Source organism: Chiloscyllium punctatum, chromosome 49 (assembly GCF_047496795.1).
Source record: "Chiloscyllium punctatum isolate Juve2018m chromosome 49, sChiPun1.3, whole genome shotgun sequence".
Taxonomy (NCBI): Eukaryota; Metazoa; Chordata; class Chondrichthyes; order Orectolobiformes; family Hemiscylliidae; genus Chiloscyllium; species Chiloscyllium punctatum.
In genome coordinates this window covers 27,956,360-27,976,511 of record NC_092787.1, presented here as the reverse complement: position 1 = coordinate 27,976,511, position 20,152 = coordinate 27,956,360, and the positions used below count along the sequence as shown (strand labels likewise).

General features: G+C 47.5%; 1 protein-coding gene across 1 annotated transcript in view; it reads left to right on the top strand.

Moving 5' to 3' along the window:
• Positions 1 to 20,152, top strand: part of notch1b (notch receptor 1b) — a 115,710-nt gene that overhangs the window by 55,611 nt on the left and 39,947 nt on the right. Inside the window, exons 5-15 of the mRNA XM_072566041.1 lie at positions 3 to 125; positions 2,040 to 2,273; positions 4,024 to 4,179; positions 5,245 to 5,430; positions 7,110 to 7,223; positions 9,800 to 9,913; positions 10,456 to 10,689; positions 11,081 to 11,191; positions 15,859 to 16,051; positions 16,517 to 16,662; positions 17,203 to 17,316. Coding sequence (XP_072422142.1) covers positions 3 to 125; positions 2,040 to 2,273; positions 4,024 to 4,179; positions 5,245 to 5,430; positions 7,110 to 7,223; positions 9,800 to 9,913; positions 10,456 to 10,689; positions 11,081 to 11,191; positions 15,859 to 16,051; positions 16,517 to 16,662; positions 17,203 to 17,316 — 1,725 coding nt within the window. The remainder of the gene's footprint in view (positions 1 to 2; positions 126 to 2,039; positions 2,274 to 4,023; positions 4,180 to 5,244; positions 5,431 to 7,109; positions 7,224 to 9,799; positions 9,914 to 10,455; positions 10,690 to 11,080; positions 11,192 to 15,858; positions 16,052 to 16,516; positions 16,663 to 17,202; positions 17,317 to 20,152) is intronic.

Below are 20,152 nucleotides of genomic sequence, written 5' to 3'. Positions count from 1 at the left end.
AGGGTTTTCTGGACAGCACTGTGAGGTGAATGTGGACGATTGTGCTGAACATCACTGTCAGAACAAAGGCCTGTGTGTGGACGGTGTGAACACCTACAATTGCCAGTGTCCACCAGAGTGGACAGGTAAACGCTCTGTATTACTGTTCCTGAATGCCCCACTGCCAAAATCCAGGGGTTGCTATTATCCAGACACTGATCTGGACCATCTATATAAGTACTGTGGCTATGTGCGAAGGTCAAAGGTTAGGAATACTGCAGTGAGCAACTCACCTCCTGACTCCCCAAGTCTGTCCACCATCTCCAAGGCACAAGTCAGGCGTGTGACAGAACACTGCCCGCTTGCTTGGATGGGGGCAACCCCAACAATATTCAGACAGCTCGACGCATTCCAGGACAAAGCAGCCCACTTGATGGGCATCAAATCCACACACGTCCACTCCCTCCACCACTGACAGCAGCAGCAGTGTGTACTAGCTATAAGATGCATTGCAGAAATTCAGTAATGTTCCTTGGACAGACCTTCCAAACCCATGTGCACTTCCAATTAGAAGGACAAGAGAAGCAGATATACAGGGCAACACCAACCCCTGCACATTCCCCTCCAAGTGATTCACCATTCTTGCTGTTTCCTCACTGTCCCTGGAATTCCCTCCCTAAGTGCATTGTGGGTCTACCTACACCATGTGGTCTGCAGCAGTTCAAGAAGGCAGCTCACCACCACCTTCTCAAGGGGAAACTAGGGACAGGTAATAAACGCTGGCCAAGCCAATGGCACTCAAATATCACAAAAATGAATTTTAAGAAATCACAGAAGATGTATAGAAACCTGTAGCATGGAGGGAAGTTTCTGAGCAAACCATATCCACAACCTCCCAGCAAGGCCCCATTTAATCCACCCTTCCCAGCCCTTGCTCCTGTAGTTTTATTGCTCTTAAGTGAATATCCAATAGTCACTTAAATATGATGAAGGTTTCTACCCTGGTGAACCTGTCTAGCAGTGAGCTCCAGAAGCACTATTAGCCTCTGTGTAGACACAGCTCATCTGAGAAGCGACCTCTTTGGCCTAGCTTTTGGTCACCTGTCTTATGTTACAGAATCTTAGAATTATTACATGTGCAGAGGTAGGCCTTTCAGCCCATAATGCCAACACTGATGGTGAGAGGGGAAAGATCTCAAAGGGACCTAAGGTGCAATCTTTTCATGCAAATGGTGATGCATGTATGGAATGAGCTGGCGGAGGCTGATATAATTACAACATTTAAAGGCATCTGGATGGGTACATGAATAAGAAGTGTTTAGTAGGATATGGGCCAAGTGCTGGCAAATAGGACTAGATTAACTTAGGATATCTGGACCAAAGGGTCTGTTTCCATGTTTACATTTCTGTGACTCTATGACTCTCCAAACCAGCAGCATTACCTCATGTCAATCTCCTGCTTTCTCCCCATAGCCCTGCATACTATTTCAACCCAAATAATCACCCAATTCCCTGTGAAGCATCTTTGGGATGATTTAATGTTTGCAGGGTTGCTATATAAATGCAGTCAACTTTGCTGCGATCTGTGTTACCCAAATTGAAAAGGGTAGGCACCTGTTTTTGATCCTGGTGACATTCTTTTCCTACTGAGTGCTATCCCCCCTCACAAGGGGGCCCTGGCGCAAATCCAGCAATGGGAGTGAGATATGCGCCCATGGCACCATCCATCACAGTCTTCACCTGAACTTCCCACTGGGTGGACATGGCTGAGCGATCGGTGTGGGGGCGGGGGGGGTTGGGCTTCAGAGGGTGGGGAGTTGGGGTTTGGAAAGTGGGTCAAAGGGTTTGGAGGGTGTGGTGAGGGGGTGAAATGGAACTCTGTTTAGCCCTGTGCCAGAGCCCATTGCTCCACAACTTTTCCTAGCCCAAGGTGGAGGTGACAGATATCTGATGGCCATTCCCTTCACACCCTCGATCTCTGGCTGGTGAAGACAATTGTGAGGAGCAGGTGGGATGGAGGTTGAGGATTATTTGAGGTTTGGTCTGTTTCCTGCCTCCAGGTCAGTTTTGTACGGAGGATGTGGACGAATGCCAGCTACAGCCTAATGCCTGTCAGAATGGAGGCACCTGCCATAACACGAATGGGGGCTATAACTGCGTCTGTGTCAATGGCTGGACAGGAGATGATTGCAGTGAGAACATCGATGACTGTGCCATTGCAGCCTGCTACAGTGGGGCCACGTGCCATGATCGTGTCGCCTCCTTCTACTGCGAGTGTCCCCATGGCAGGACCGGTAAAAGTCTGAGAGGGCACTGCCTCTGACCTTTCACTTCCTGTGACCTTTCACCCCCTCTGAGCTCTCAATACCACTAACGTTTCACCACCTCTTGCCTTCCACCCTCTCTGACCTTCCACCCCCTCTTGCCTTCCACACCCTCTGACCTTCCACATCTTCTGAACGCCCACGCTCTCTGACCTTCCAACCCCTTTGACCTTCCACCCCCTTTGACCTTCCATGCCCTCTGACCTTCCAACCTCTTTGACCTTCCAACCACTTTGATCTTCCCTACCCTCTGACCTTCCAACTCCTTTGACCTTCCATCTCCTCTGACCTTGCATGCCCTTCAACCTTGCACGCCCTCTGAACTCCCAACCCCTTTCACCTTCCACCCCCTTTGACCTTCCATCTCCTTTGACCTTCCACGCCCTCTGACCTTCCACCATCTCCTATCTTCCACCCCCCTCTGACCTTGCACCCCCCTCTGACCTTACACCCACTCTGACCTTCCACCCCCTCCAACCTGCCACTCCCTCTGACCTGCCACCCTACTCTGGCCTTCCACACGCTCTGGCTTTTACCTGCCACTAACCTTTCACCTTTTTGATGTTTCACCTCCTCCAACCTTTCACCAGAATTAACCTTTCACACTGATGTGTCAATGTGAAATATTATGTTTTGATTGCATGATGTAGGAATAAGTATCACAGAGGGGTCCATGGAGACAGATGCACAAGTCATTGAAAATAGCAGCACAGGTTAATATAGCCTGAAAAAACACACAAATGCCTTGCTTAAAGGCTGTGTGTTGTCAGGGTCATGTCCCTCCTACAGGTCCAGGTTCAAACCCCACCTCAGGATGGGATGGTCACAGAGCATATTTCAACTGGTTCATTTAGAAACATCAAACACTGAACTGCTTCCCTCAGGGACGGAACTGAAAAGCAGAGAAGTTCCATTATACTGCTGATGAACCTGGAGTTTGCTCTGTAGGTAAAGGAAGGAATGGAGAAAATCAAGAAAGGATTTACAACAACTGGCACCGAGAGGTGACAACTGTTGTGGGGCAGGGGGGAATGTCTAAACAGAATGGGCCTCCTTTCCATCTAAAGAACAGGAAGCTTGCAGTTGACTGGATAGGGGGGGGGTCTTGGAAATTGGGCAGCACGGTTGCTCAGTGGTCAGCACTGTTTCCTCACAGCACAAGGGACCAGGGTTTGATTCCAGCTTTGGGCAACTGTCTGTGTGGAGTTTGCACACCCTCCCTGGGTCTGTGTGAGTTTCCTCTGAGTGCTCTGGTTTCCTCCCACTGTCCAAAGATGTGCAGATGAGGTGAAGTGGCGGTGCTAAATTACCCATAGTGTTCAGGGATGTTAAAGTTCAGTCTATTAGTCAGGGGTAAATATAGGGTAGGGGGAATGGGTGTGGGAGGGTAACTATTGGGAGGGTCAGTGTGGACTATTTGGGCTGAAGGGCCTGTTTTCACAGTCCTCTGATTCAAAAAAAAGGAACAACTTTGAGAGGGCAGTTGTACAGAAGATGCTTCGCCCTGTGGTGGATACAAGATGATGTTGCCACATTCAGTGCAGTGCATCAACATTTCAGAGCAGCTTAGGTGGTCAGTATTGGAAAGGGAATTAAGGAGCAGGGTGAGTAAATGGAATCGAGGAGTGCAGGGGAAATAAACTGGAGGACAGACTGGATGGCCTGTTTGTGAGCAGCCTTTTTCTCTGTTAATCATGACCCTGTTAACTTTGTTGCTCAGGGTTGCTGTGTCACCTCGACGACGCTTGTATTAGTAATCCCTGCCATGAGGAGGCAAACTGCAGTACAAATCCTGTCAACGGCAAAGCCATCTGCACGTGTCCAGTCGGATTCTCGGGGGCTTCCTGCAAGCAGGATGATGATGAATGCTCTCTGGGTAACAGCAACTAACTCCACGCCACCTCTTCTTTCTTTTACCTCTTAACCACCTCCCTCAGGGCATTGGGTAACACTACTTCTGAGTCAGAAAGATCAGTCCACAGACATGAGGCTAACATGCTCAGTGCAGTACTGAGGGAGTGCCGCACTGTCGGAGGGTCAGTGCTGAGGGAGTGCTGCACTGTCGGAGGGTCAGTGCTGAGGGAGTGTGCTGAGGGAGTGCTGCACTGTCGGAGGGTCAGTGTTGATGGAGTGGGCACTGTCAGTGGGTCAGTGTTGAGGGAGCGCTGCACTTTCGGAAGGTCAGTGCTGAGAGAGTGGGCACTGTTGGAGGGTCAGTGCTGAGAGATTGCTGCACTGTCGGAGGGTCAGTGCTGAGGGAGCGCCGTACTGTCGGAGGGTCAGTACTGAGGGAGTGCCGCACTTTTGGAGGGTCAGTGCTGAGGGAGTGCCGCACTGTCGGAGGGTCAGTGCTGACAGATTGCTGCGCTTTTGGAGTTTCAGTGCTGAGGGAGTGCTGCACTGTTGGAGGGTCAGTGCTGAGGGATTGCCGCACTGTCAGAGGGTCAGTGCTGAGGGAGTGCCGCACTGTCGGAGGGTCAGTGCTGAGGGAGCGCCGCACTGTTGGAGGGTCAGTACTGAGGGAGTGCTGCACTGTCGGAGGGTCAGTGCTGAGGGAGTGCCTCACTGTCGGGGGGTCAGTACTGAGGGAGCGCCGCACTGTCGGAGGGTCAGTACTGAGGGAGTGCCTCACTGTCCGGGGGGTCAGTGCTGAGGGTATGCCACATTGTGAGTGTGAGTGTTTATAATGCGCGTTTTGTTAACATAATTTCACTGTAATGCAATTGATGAATTGCAGACACTGTTTCTAAAGCCCGAACGTTTAAAGCATGTATTGGTTATAACACGATTCCAATCCCATTAACTTAAATGATGTTGCCATTACATGATTTTCTTATAACACGGGATTGCATGAGAATGGAACTACTGTGTTATGGCAGAACTGACTAGCTGCCTGCTTCGATTCGTTTGTAATTCCCTTTTCTCTCTCCCTTTCCTGCAGGGTCCAATCCTTGTGAGCATTCAGGGAAGTGTGTGAACACCCTGGGATCCTTCAAGTGTCTGTGCCAGCCCGGTTACCATGGGCCTCGCTGTGAGCTGGACATTAATGAATGTATGTCCAGCCCCTGCCACAATGATGCCACCTGCCTCGACCTGATTGGAAAATTCCAGTGCATCTGCATGTCTGGTAGGTCCTGAGTCCAATGGGGTTGAGGAGGTGGTCACGAACAGAGTTCAAAGGTTATTCTGGAGTGAGAAGGGAGTAAGGACTGGACAGGGGACCAACCACTCTCCCCCAAGCATCAGTATTGGGACCGCAGCTCTCTCTAATGTGTACGTGTAACCTGCATTTGTGTTTCCAGGACAGTGTTTCAAAATTGACAGTATGGGATGAAACTGGGAAAGGTAGTTAACCAGGAGGGGACAGTCCGAGGCCACAGGGGGAGGCAGACAGACTGGAAAATGGCAAGACCCATGGCTGTCCCACAGGCCAAGATAGGATGCTGGATGAGGCAGTCCCTCGCCACTTTCAGATTACTTTGTTTGAAGGACATGAGAAGTCATACCTCTTGTCTCCCTATGACTCCAGTCCCTTAGAGAAACATAGAGGATAGGAGCAGGTGTTGGCCTTTTGGTCCTCAAGTCTGCTCCACCAGTCAACATGATCATGGCTGATCATCGAGGTCAATACCTTAATCCTGTCCTCCCCCATATTCCTCAATGCCTTTAATTACAAGACTATATTTACCTCCTGTGTGAAAACATAGAATGATTTTGCCTCAACCACTTTCTATAACAGAGAATTTTACAAGCTCACCACTCTCTGAAAGAAGAAATTTCTCCTTGTCTCAGTCCTAAAAGGTTTATCCCTTATCCTTAAACTATGATCCCTTGTTCTGCATTTTCTCCCACCATCAGAAACATTCTTCCTGCATCTAGCCTGTCTAGTCCTGTTAGAATTTTATAGGTTTTTATGAGATTCCCCCTCATCATTCTAAAGTCCAGTGAATACAATCCTAACAACTCAGTCCTTCCTCATATGTCAGTTCTGCTGTCCCAGGAATCAATTTGGTTAAGCCCATACTCTGTGAAATGCCTCCATGTGTGTCAGAGCATTGAGAGTTGATCAGTAAGGAGCTGAGTTACATTACCCTGACTGGACGGTGATCAAACCAAGCAGTTTCAGATGTGTCAAGCATTTGCTAGGGTCTATGGAGAGAAATGATCTCCTCTGGTGGGGGGGGGGGGGGGGGGTGCTGATGCTGGGGTAAGGGCATGTGGAGTCCAGAACAAGGGGGCAAAGCCTTGGCAGTTATGCTGGATCATTCAGGGGGTGGTCTTCCTCACACAGATGGGGGTAAATGGAAATCTAGAACTGCCCCCTCCTTCCCTCTGCTGCACCATCTACATCACTCCTTGATGAAGCTGGTGTTACATTGATTCAAGAATGAGATTGATTGTTGTTATCTCTTCATGAAGGCAATTATTAGTTGCCTCCAGAGGTAGGCAGAGGGTGAACTGAGATACAGATTGATGCTTGTCACGTTGAGGGGTTCGACCAACTGTGAGAAATGTGATTTCTTTTGTGTGTATTGTATTTTCTGAAGCACCAAAGGGAGAATTGCAAACCTGGTATTTAGTGAATAAATTGCTTATTTAGAGATGAGAAATGACTTCTTGTCCTTGTCCCTAACCTCAAAAACAGAAGAAACTCCCCATCCCTCTCCAAACTCTGGGTGAAGCCATGGACTTTATAGTATTACAACACGAGGGAGTTTACCTTTCCACTGCCCTACCTGTATAAACCAGCATGGATACTTGAAATGGATGGGAATGGTTAATTCTGTGTGTGTCTTACATTTGCAGGATATGAGGGAGTCTTCTGCGAAATTGATATTGATGAATGTGCCAGTAATCCGTGCTTAAACAAGGGTAACTGCGTCGACAAAATCAATAAGTTTGAGTGCGAATGCCCCTCAGGTAGGTGCCAATGTTCAATAAACCTTCACCCTTTTGCCTGAGTTCTCTGAGCCAGTCCTGTTATTAATCCCAGCCTGCAGGCAGGCTTTACTGACCAAGACACGGCCTACACTCACTCACATCCCACAGCCTCTGGGATCATCCGTCTGAAGCCAAAATTATTCACAGCAACTGAAATCTCAGAAAGTGAATAGAACACTAAAAAAATCAAAGTAATTTGTGTCTCAGGTAAAATACTCAGTTCCAGCATGAATATGATTGGAACCTTTGGACACAAATTTTCTGGCTGCATTAGGACTCATAGAGTCATATTCATAAAGTCATACAGCATGGAAACATCCTTTGGTCCAACTAGTCCACACCGACCAGGTTTCTGAAACTAAACTAATCCCACTTGCCAGTATTTTGGCCTACATTGCTCCAAATCTTTCCTATTCATGAACTATTCCAAATATATTTTAAACCTTGTAACTGTACCTGCAGCAACCACTTTCTCTGGTAGTTCATTCCACATGTGAACCACTCTACATAAAAAAGATTGCCCTCATGTCTTTTTTAAAACTTTCTCCTCTCACCTTAAAAATATGCCCCTTTGTTTTAAAGTCCCCATCCAAGGGAAAAGACCCTTGCCATTCACATTATTTATGCCACTCATGATTTGATAATGCTCTATAAGGTCTTCTATGCTCCAGTGAAAAATATCTCAGTCTATTTTTTATCACGTAAACCCTCCATTCCCAGCAACATCCTGGTAGATCTTTTTTGAACCCTCTCCAATTTGATAAGATATTTCCTATAGGAGGGTGACCAGAATTGGACACTGTCCTCCAGAAGGGGCCTCACCATGTTTTATACAACCTCAATATGACATCCCAACTCCTATACTCAGGTCTGATCAATGAAGGCAAGTTTGATAAATGGCTTCTTAACCACAATGTCTACATGTGACGCAAATTTCAAAGAATTATGTACCTGAACCCCTCGACCTCTTTGCTCTACAACAATACCCAAGGCCCTACTTTTAATTGTACAAGTTCTGCCCTTGTTTGCTTTACCAAAATGTGATATCTCGCATTTGTCTAAATTAAATTCCACCTGTTACTCCTCAGTCCAGTGATCCAATTGATTAAGATCTCTTTGTAATCTTAGATAACCACTTTTACTGTCTACCATACCATCAACTTTGGTATCATCTGCAAACTTACTAACCATGCCTCCGATATTCTCATCCATATCGTTTATATAAATGATGAACAAAAGTGGACCCAGCACCAATCCCTGTGGATTAGTGGTGCTGGAAGAGCACAGCAGTTCAGGCAGCATCCAAGGAGCTTCAAAATCGACGTTTCGGGCAAAAGCCCTTCATCAGCTTTTGCCCGAAACGTCGATTTCGAAGCTCCTTGGATGCTGCCTGAACTGCTGTGCTCTTCCAGCACCACTAATCCAGAATCTGGTTTCTAGCATTGTTTTTACCAATCCCTGTGGAACACTGCTGGTCACAGGCCTCTCGTCTGAAAAGAAACTCCACCACCACCCTCTGTCTCCTACTGTCAAGTCCATTTTGTATTCAATTGGCAAGCTAATCCTGAATCCCATATGATCTGGCTTTAATAATTAATCTACCATGCAGAACCTTGTCAAAGGTTTTACTAAAGTCCTCATCAGTCATCTTGGTTACTTCCTCAAAAAACTCAATCAAGTTTGAGAGACATGATTTCCCTCCTGTTCCCATGCTCACAGACCCCTAGTCATTGTGACACACACTCTCACTTACACACTCACGGCAATGCTCGTAATCAGACACTCACAGGCATGTACTCAGTCTCACATGTATTCCAGGAATGATGCATTAACTTGTGAAATTCCTAAATTTCCTGAATCAAGTGAACTGTTGAGGGGTTCACACACACTGCCCCCTTCCCAGAGCTGAAAACATGCTGAATTTTCTCTTGCACTGACCCTCAAGTAGTCCCTGAGCTGTGTAAACCCTGACTTGCCATGAATCGCTGTCTGGGGGCTTGTTAATGGGGTCACCCTAGGAGGGCTCTCTGTGTCCTGACTCCTTTCTGAGCCTCAGACACCTCCCGAGTGACCCCACTGCACCCAGCTCATTCTGGAATTTCAGACTGCACCAAATGAATCCTGATATCACTGTGGGTGTCATGTAGATTCATAGAATCCCTACAGTGCAAAAGAGGTCATTCAGCCCGCGAATCCATAACAACCCTCAAAAGAAAATCCCACCCAGATTCACCTGCCTACGCTATCCCCATAACCCTACATTTCCCATGGTTAACCTTCCTAACTTGCACATGTTTGGACTGTCCATGTGGACTGACCCTCCCTGCCTATCCAAAAACGTTATTCATGTCCTCCCAAAACTAAACACCTCCCCAACATCAGATGTCACCTCTCCCTCCCCAAAGCTCACTATCCCCCTCACTGAGCAATACCCCATACCCACTACCATTGCTCCCCCCCACCCACCCTGAACGATGACCCATCCCATGTTCCCCTCTCCTTCAGTTGGATTGAGGTCTGATCCTGTTGCATTTCTTCTCTGATGATCCCTTCAGGATTCAATGGGAATCTGTGTCAGATAGATGTGGACGAATGTGCAAGTACTCCCTGTCAGAATGAAGCCCGCTGTGTGGATGGACCCAACAAATATCACTGTCAATGTTTGGAAGGTCAGTGCTGCTCTCTGCTCCCTTCATTGCTCCAACTTGCTTTGGTCTTCCTCCTGACCCCACCTTTCCAACTACCCAATTATTGTTTTTATCCAATCTCCATGTACCCTCTTTGTCCCTCTTCCTACCTGCCCTGTCTGCAGCTCCAGTCCCACACTCTCGTCTTTGTTCTCAATGCTTCTCCATTTCTTTACCCAACTGCTCTGTGATTCACTCAGTGAAATCTCCTGTTCTCCCATTTCTTTCACATTTCTCTCAGACTCTCCCCGTCATTTTCACGCTCCCTCTCTGTGTCTCACAGTCTCTCTCTCTCATGCTCCTGCCCTCATACTCTCCCTCTGTTTCTCACACTCTCCCTCTCTCACAAGCCCGCCCCATCTCTCTCCTCCTGCCTCCTCCATTTCATGCTCTCCTTTTCCCCTTTCTCTTCCTCACCCTTTTTTATCATTCTCTCCCTCCCCTCTCTCTCTAACTCCCTCTCTCTGATGCCCTCCCTCTCCTGTGATCTCTCCTTTCTGATTGGTGATGCGGTCCTCCTGTAGGTTTTACTGGAACACTGTGTGAGACGGACATCGATGAGTGTGAGCAGGACCCCTGTCACTATGGCGTTTGTAAGGATGAGATTGCGACCTTTCTCTGTGTCTGTAACCAGGGTTACACAGGCCGAGTATGTGATATCAACATTAATGAGTGTCAGAGCCAGCCATGTCAGAATGGAGGAAGCTGCCAGGATAAGATCGATGGCTATGTGTGTGCCTGTCTAAAAGGAACCACAGGTACTGAGCTCTCCCCTCTCTGCACACCACCCCCCTTCCTCCTTCAGTGCCTCACTCCCATCCTCACCCTAAATCCTCCACCCCAGCCCCACACCTTTCACCACCTCATGCCTTCAGACGTTCTGGGAATCTGTAACTTCAGGAATTCACATTCTCAAAAAATGGGGCAGTTGGATTGTGATTAGATTGTTGCCTGTGGGATCTTGCTCTTCATAGTCAGTTCCCCACTTAAAAGAGAATCTCGTTGGCTGTAAAAAGGGATTGGGACATGCTGAGGCACTACAGAAATGCAAATCTGCTTTGCTTTCTGACAATAGCTTATTTATTGTCCTGGTGTTAAGTGGTGTGAGCTTGTTGTGATTTAATCACTAAAAATATTATTTTGCCTCAGGCGTGAACTGTGAAACAAATCTGGATGATTGTGCCAGTAACCCGTGTGAATATGGCAACTGCATCGATCAGATTAACAGTTATGACTGTGTCTGTGAGATCGGATATTCAGGTAGGACACGCTACTAAACTTAATCTCTGTCACATTGTCTGACTTCACCCCTGACCCAGCTGTCCTGCTGATGGGACCCTCACTATACACCCCAGTCCTTCCTTCAAATCACACTTTTAAGCTTTACCTCCTCCAACCCTTACACCCCTCCCTATCTCTGTACCATCCTCCTACCCCCTACATCCCACGTTATCTCTGCCACCTCCTCCAAACTGTCCACTCCTCCCTATCTGTGTAACCGCCTCTAGTCTACCTCTGTCACCTGTCCTCATGTACCCTCAAAACTCACGCTCTGTATTTGGGGAAAGTGCTGAGAAGCACCATGAGACTTTGCATTGCTTGAAAGTGCAATATAAATTCAGGCTATGTTCCTCACTGGTGACAGCAGTTCTCACAGATTCTCCCTGTTTTTTGTTGCTGCAATAATGTGAGGGACTGTCCCTGACAACCCTCTCTCCCCCTTAGACAGTTTCTTTTCCACTTGGTTCTTGTTGGCTGCTTGTGAAATTGAATCCTGGACAATGTTCTCTTTTGCTAAAAGAGATTTTCTTTTCTGTTCTGTTCTCAGTCTTCCCAAGTCTGTGCAGGGTCCCTAAAACTCACTACTAACTCTCTGGCCATTCACATTGTGACTACCAGCCTCCCTCCACTCACTCCCCTTTTCCCACTCCCCTGCCTTAATTCCCCACCCTCACCTTCATTCCCCTTTTCCCACTCTTCTCAGCTTCACCCTCCCCACTCTAATTACTTGCCCCTTCTCCTCTGTCTATACATCTCTGTTCTAATCTGGCCCCTCCTCTTCCCCCTCTTCTCTCCCTCTTTCACCTTCTCTCTCTCTCTCCTCTCTCCAATCTATCCCGTCCTGATAAACCGACCCCTCACCTCCCAACTCTTGCTTTCATCTGTAGTCCTAGTGAGGGACTGATGTTAAATTACATCAGAGTCGTAGATGAGGGAATATATTAGTGGCTGGACATACAGATGTTAGACAGAGAGGAAAGTGAGTGGTGAGAATGAGGAAAGTGAGTGGTGAGGATGGCATTACAAGTATGCAGACTAATATATTTACGGTCAGTGAATGGGCAAAAATCTGGCAGGTGGAATACAATGTGGGAAAATGTGAAGTTCTTTTTTGCAGGAAAATGAAAACAACAGTTTTATAGAAACAGAAAATGACAGCATAATTCTGAATTGCATAGGGATCAGGGTGGTTATAGTGCATGAGTCACAAAAATTATTACACAGCGACAGCAAGTGATTGAAAAGCTAATGGGGTGATATCCTTTATTATCAGCAGATTTGAACACAAAGGGGAATGATCAGAAACAGAAATGGCTGGAGAAACTTCGCAAGTCTGTGAAGGGAGAAATAGAGTCAATGTTTCAGGTTGATGAAGGGTCATTGGAGATGAATTATTAACTGTTTCTCTCTCCACAGACGCTGCCAGACTTGCTGAATTTCTCCAGCAAGTTCTGTTTTTGTGTCAGATTTGCAGCATCGGCAGTTCTTTGTTTTACAGAGATGCACCTGTTATGCTTCAGTTGTACAGGGTATTGATGAGGCCACTTTGACCTCTTTATTGAAGGAAGGATACAGATATATTGGAGGCAGTTAAGAGGGGTTTACCAGATTGAGAGCTGGAATAAGTGGGCTGTTTTATGGGGAAAAGTCGGATAGATTGGGCTTGTTTTTACTGGAATTTAGAAGAGCGAAGGGTGACTGAAGTGTATTAGATCGTGAATGGTCTTGACAAGGTGGATTTGGAAAGGATGTTTCCTCTTGACCGTCAGTCTGAAACCAAAGCCACTGTTTTAAAATTAGGGATCATCCTTTTAGGACAGAGGGGAGGGGAATTTTTTCTCTGAGGATTGAGAGACTCTAGAATACTGCCTCACATTAAATATTTTTAACAGGAATGTTCAGTTTTAGGCAGGTATATCGAGGGTTGGGGGCGGGAATGGAGATGGGAATGTGGATTTCAAAACACAAACAGATCAATATGATCTTGAACGGCAGAGCAGGGTTGAGAGGATGAATGGCCCACTTATGCTCCAAAGTCCTAAACAGCAGGAAAATACTTCATCGTAAAGGCTCTGGGGCCACTCAGTCCTGCTGTCTTCTGATCGTATTTAAACCCCACTTGAAATTACAGGCCAAAGAGGCAAGTGAAAGCACTGGAGTGTGTGTTGCCAGGGCAGCAATGTGTCTGCCCGAATCCAGTCAGCGGCAGCAGGGAAATAGAGGAGCCTGACTGAAAAGGCCGAGAGTCATCAGTCACAGCAATTCTCAGGGGTATCAGGTTCCATATCCTGGTCGATGTCCCCCACCCCCCCACTCGCTCTCTCCTTCAATGTGGAGAATTTCTCCCCAACACTGTGCTGTACCTGAACCACAGGCAAATCACGGCCTTGCTGCCATCTCCAAGAAACAGGCACAGGAGTCTCTGACAAAAAGCACTACGTTCCAAATAAAGGGCCCATTATGAAGTGGACGATCCATCTGGCGTCTCCGGTTACAGGGTCACACCACTGCTTTCAAAGATCGAGGGCAGGTGAAGCAGAAAACAATCCTGACACCTGAGAACAGCAAGGCCTCCCCACCCTATTACTGTTTTTGTTTCTGGGGGCAGGAGTGGGACTCAATACTGAGCAACCCATTTATAAATGCATCGCACAACAACTTTTGAAGTTTAATTTGAGCAGTTGAGATGTTCCAGAACTGACTGACTGATGCTGCATTTCAATAACTGTTAATCTCCTTCACTCTCTAGTTTCCAGGCTCCCTTCTGACTCTCTCTGGGGTACAGTCCCACACACACTGACTCTCACTGGGGTACAGTCCCACTTACACTGACTCTCACTGGGGTACAGCTCCCCCACACACTGACTCTCACTGGGGAACAGCTCCCACACACACTGACTCTCACTGGGGTACAGCTCCCACAGACACTGACTCTCACTGGGGAACAGCTCCCACACACACTGACTCTCACTGGGGAACAGCTCCCACACACACTGACTGTCACTGGGGTACAGTCCCACACACACTGACTCTCACTGGGGTACAGTCCCACACACACTGACTCTCACTGGGATGTGGCTCACACACACATTGACTCTCACTGGGGTACAGTCCCACACACACTGACTGTCACTGGGGTACAGTCCCACATACACTGACTCTCACTGGGGTACAGCTCCCACACACACTGACTCTCACTGGGGTACAGCTCCCACAGACACTGACTCTCACTGGGGTACAGCTCCCACAGACACTGACTCTCACTGGGGAACAGTCCCACATACACTGACTCTCACTGGGGTACAGCTCCCACACACACTGACTCTCACTGGGGTACAGTTCCACATACACTGACTCTCACTGGGGTACAGCTCCCCCACACACTGACTCTCACTGGGGAACAGCTCCCACACACACTGACTCTCACTGGGGTACAGCTCCCACAGACACTGACTCTCACTGGGGAACAGCTCCCACACACACTGACTCTCACTGGGGTACAGCTCCCACAGACACTGACTCTCACTGGGCAACAGCTCCCACACACACTGACTCTCTCTGGGGAACAGCTCCCACACACACTGACTGTCACTGGGGTACAGTCCCACATACACTGACTCTTACTGGGGTACAGTCCCACACCCACTGACTGTCACTGGGGTACAGTCCCACATACACTGACTCTCACTGGGGAACAGCTCCCACACACACTGACTGTCACTGGGGTACAGTCCCACACACACTGACTCTCACTGGGGTACAGCTCCCACACACACTGACTCTCACTGGGGTACAGTCCCACATACACTGACTCTCACTGGGGAACAGCTCCCACACACACTGACTGTCACTGGGGTACAGTCCCACACACACTGACTCTCACTGGGGTACAGCTCCCACAGACACTGACTCTCACTGGGCAACAGCTCCCACACACACTGACTGTCACTGGGGAACAGCTCCCACACACACTGACTCTCACTGGGGTACAGTCCCACACACACTGACTCTCACTAGGGTACGGCTCCCCCACACACTGACTCTCACTGGGGTATGGCTCCCATACACACTGACTCTCACTGGGGTATGGCTCCCCCACACACTGACTCTCACTGGGGTACAGCCCCCACATAGACTGACTCACGCTGAGGGACAGCACTGACATATTATCTGAGTGTTCCTTTTTATTGTATTAGCTCCCATGATTAGTCAGTGTCGGGCTACTATCTGACTGTAGCTGTATCACATTTAAGACTGTTCCTGTGTCCTTCCGGAAGAGTCGCCCGATACAAAACACTAGCCTGGACTACATCCCAAATCTGAGGTTCATTGCACACACTCTCTTCCTGCAGTGGCCCCCACACAGCCCCTTTGGAAGTCTAGAGCTCATGTTGAACCCCTCCTGGTTGCAGCCTGTCATTGTTAGTTGCTTGTGTCAATCTGCACATGGATTCAATTAGCAAACCTGTTGTCAGACTCTTAATGTTCATTGAATTCCCACCATCTTTCACACTGTTTTTAAAAATATTCATGTTTTTGCCAAATTGTCATTCTCTATCCTCACAAAACGATGGCGGTGATATTTATTACTGTTTGGTTTTAATGCTGATCTTTATGAATCTTCATGCTGTATGTTTGTCTTTCAGGCCCTATGTGTAACATTAACATTGATGAGTGTGCTTCAAACCCTTGCCACAATGGGGGCACTTGCAAAGATGGCATCAACAGCTTCACTTGTGTCTGTCCAGAGGGTTATCATGACTTGGTTTGTCTGTCAGAGGTGAATGAGTGCAACAGCAACCCCTGTATCCACGGAGAATGTCAAGACCACCTCAATGGGTGAGCGTCCCTTCATCACTTGATGTCCGTAGTGGAGCAAGGTGAGGGAGGGATCAGCAAAGTGCAGGGAGCAAGACCTGACATGGTGCTTTACTCTGTATCTAATCCCATGCCGTCCCTGTCCTGGTAATGTTTGATGGGACAGCGTAGAGGGAGATTTACTCTGAATCTAACCCCATGCAGTCCCTGTCCTGGCAATGTTTGATTGGGACAATGTAGAGGGAGATTTACTCTCTATCTAATCCCATACTGTCCCTGTCCTGGCAATGTTTGATGGGACAGTGTAGAGGGATATTTACTTTGTATATAACCCTGTGCTATCCCTGTCTTGGCAATGTTCGATGGGGAAAGTGTAGAGGGAGCTTTACTCTATATCTAACCCCATGCTGTCCCTTCCTGGCAGTGCTGGATGGGGACAGTGTCATCTGTGCTGTGGGCAGTCTAACTCTGTTCTCTCTCCAACAGGTACAGCTGTGAGTGTAGTCCAGGTTGGACTGGAACAAACTGTGACCTGAATGTTAATGAGTGTGAGTCTCACCCTTGCGTGAATGGGGGCATGTGTCGGGATATGAACAATGGCTACCTGTGTGACTGTCAGCCCGGGTTCCGAGGTAAGGAGTACAGCATTAATGTTAGGGTTAGGGTGGGGCTGGCCCAGAAATGGTATCAGGGTTAGCTCCCACTCTACTGCATGTTCCTGTATTACTGACAGCAGGCAGTGGTTGAACTGTCAGGTGCTCTCTCTCTCTGTGTCTGTGACATTTTCTCCCCCACATTATCCTTCTCTCTTTCAGCAGCTCTGGTTTTATCTTTCCTCATTCTTTGCCTTGGTTATCTCTGTCTATGTCTCTCTCTTGCTTTCTTCCTCATCTTTCTCTTTTTCTGACTCTCTCACTATTTCTCCTCCATCTGTATATCACACTCTTCTCTCTCTCTCTTTCCCCATGTTTCTCTCTCTTTTGCTCCCTCTTTTTCTCTCTATCTCACTTCTCTCTCTTTACTGCCTCTCTCTTTACCTCTCTATATATCCCCTCCACTTCTCATCTCCCTCTTTCTTACCCTGCCTGTCTCCCTCCCTCCCCGTATTCTCTCTCTGTCTCAGATAGCGTATAATTTGCCATCACTGATGCATGGTTTTGTTTCTGTTCCAGGACCCAACTGCCAGACGAACATCAATGAGTGTGCATCGAACCCGTGCCTGAACCAGGGGAGCTGCATTGATGATGTTGCTGGATACAAGTGTAACTGTGTCTTACCATACACAGGTAAATGATTCAGTACCAGCTCAGCCCCAGCGCTCAGTCAGTCAGCACCCCCATACATTCAGTTATGTGGGCTAAAAACACTTGGGAAGATCCTGCTGCAAAGATATTGTAGAATAAAGACAAATTTGAAAATATATGGCACCTTTCACAAACTCAAGATGTCCTAAAGCAGTTTACAACTATTCAAGTAGTTTTTGAATTCTGACACTGTTGTAATACAGGGCAGTCAGTTTGACGAAGCAAGATCCTACAAAAGAAATATCATAAGGTACCCGATTAATTATTATTGTAACATCAGTTTGGGAGTAAATGTTGAGTCAGACACCAGGGAGAACTTACCCATGTTTCTTAACTTTTATATTAACTTGAGGGGAAAGACAGAGTCAATTTAACATTTCTTTCAAATAACAGGATCTCTACCAGTGCAATGGTCCCTCAGCACTGATCAACCGACAGTGCAGTGCTCCCTCAGCATTGTGCCTCCAACATTGTGGCACTTCCTATCACTGACCCTCTGACAATGCGGCACTCCCTCAGCACTGACCCTCCGACAGTGCGGCACTCCCTCAGCACTGACCCTCCGACAGTGCGGCACTACCTCAGCACTGACCCTCTGACAGTGCGGCACTCCCTCAGCACTGACCCTCTGACAGTGCGGCACTCCCTCAGCACTGACCCTCCGACACTGTGGCACTCCCGCAGCACTGACTCTCTGACAGTGTGGCACTCCCTCAGCACTGACCCTCCCACAATGTGGCACTCCCTCAGCATTGACCCTCCAACAGTGCAGCACTCCCTGAGCACTGATCCTTTGAATTTTGTGCTGGACCCTCTGGAGTAGGACCTGATTCACTGAGTGGTGTTCACGGAACCATTGCTGATACTTTCTGAATTTGTCCAGAAGGAAGGAAGGCCATTCAGCCCCTGTGCCATGACTTTGAAAGTGCTTCATGTTTAGTCCTGCCCTCTTCTTCTTGTGCATCTCTCTATAGGTCTCTCAACCCCGAAGATCTAAAGGTTCAGGTCAGGTAAAAAAATTGGTTAAGAAGGCATCTGAGATATCAGCCTTTACTGACTGAGGTATATAATTTCTGAGCAGGGAGGTGAGGCTGGAACTATATAAAACGTTGGTTAGGCCACAATGTGCCTATTGTGTGCAGCTCTAGAGTCAACATTATAGGAGGGATGTGATATCACTGAAGAGGGTACAGAGGAGATTTACCAGGCTGGTGTCTGGGCTGGAGGGATTCAGTAACGAAGGGAGATTAGACAGACTGGGGTTGTTTTCCTTAGAGCAGAGGAAATTGAGGAGGGACATGATTGAGGTATACAAAATTACAATGCACATTGATTAGATTGACAGGAAGGAACTTTTCCCCTTGAAAGCGGGATTAATGACTAAGAGCAGAGATTGAAGGTTAGGTTCAGAGGGGATGTGAGAAAAACCTTTTCACCAGAGGGCAGTGGAATTCTGGAACTCCCTGCTTGTGAGGGTGGGAAAGGCAGAAGCCCTTGTACATCGAAGAAGGATTTAGATATATGCTTGCGATGCCAAGATTTGCAAGTATGTGGGCCAAGTGCTGGGAAATAGGATTAGAATAGTTTGGTGATTGTTATTGACCAGCACAGACTCGATGGGCCAAAGGACCTATCTCTGAGTTGTGGATCTCTAAAGATCAATGACCTGGCCAGCTCCCGGTTAAAGTTACTAACAGAACCAGCTCTCTCCACTGAGTGCTCCAGATCAGGACAACTCTTTGAATGAAAAACAATTCCCATCTCCCAACGCATTCAGTGAAACCTTTTGCAATGTCTCACAGTAACACAATTTCTTCAGCGACTTTGATGGAAGTGAAGGATTCTTAAGGGGGAGGGAGTGAAACCATAAGTAGAGGGAGAAGGAACTGAAAAGAGAATATAGGGAATTAGGTTGGAAGCTAGAGGCAGGACAAGCAGAGTAGTAATCACAAGATTGTTACCGGTGCCACAGGCTACTGAAGCTAGGAACAGAGACCGTGTGCAGATGAAAACGTGGCTGTAGGGCTGGTGTAGGAAGGAGGGCTTCAGTTATGTGGATCATTGAGATACCTTCAGGGGAAGGTGGGACCTGTACATGAAAGACGGGATGCACCTGAACTGGAGGGGCACCAATATCATGGGCAGGAGGTTTGCTAGAGCTCTTCAGGAAGATTAAACCTATATTGGCAGGAGGGTGGAAACCGGAGCTAAGGATCAGATAATGGAGTAGGTAGTGAACAGCCAGGTACAGTGTATGGAGTCTGTGAGGAAGGATAGACAGTCAATAGGGCAAAGGTGCAGTCAGTATGATGTTTGAAGTGTGTCCATTTTAACGCAGTTAAAATCACAAGACACCAGGTTATAGTCCAACAGGTTTATTTCAAAGTACAAGCTATCGGAGTGCTGCTTCTTATCAGGTAGCTAGTGGGGTAGGATCACTTTGATACAAATTTAGAGCAAAAAGATCATAGTATCATATACTGATGCAATATATTGAACAAATCTAGACTGTTGTTAAATATATTGTTTAATATATTGCATCAGTGTATGACCTATGATCCTTTGTTATAAATTCTGTGTCCTATGATCCTACTCCATGAGCTACCTGACAAAGGGGCAGCACTCCAAAAGCTTGGGCTTCCAAATAAAGCTGTTGAACTATAACCTGGTGTTGTGTGTCTTTTAACTTTGTCCACCCCATTCCAACACTGGCACCTCCACATCTTATTTTAATGCAAGAAGTGACAGGAATAAGGGTGATCAACGTGGAGCATGGATCAGTGCTTGGAACTATGATGTTGTGGCCATTATGGAGACT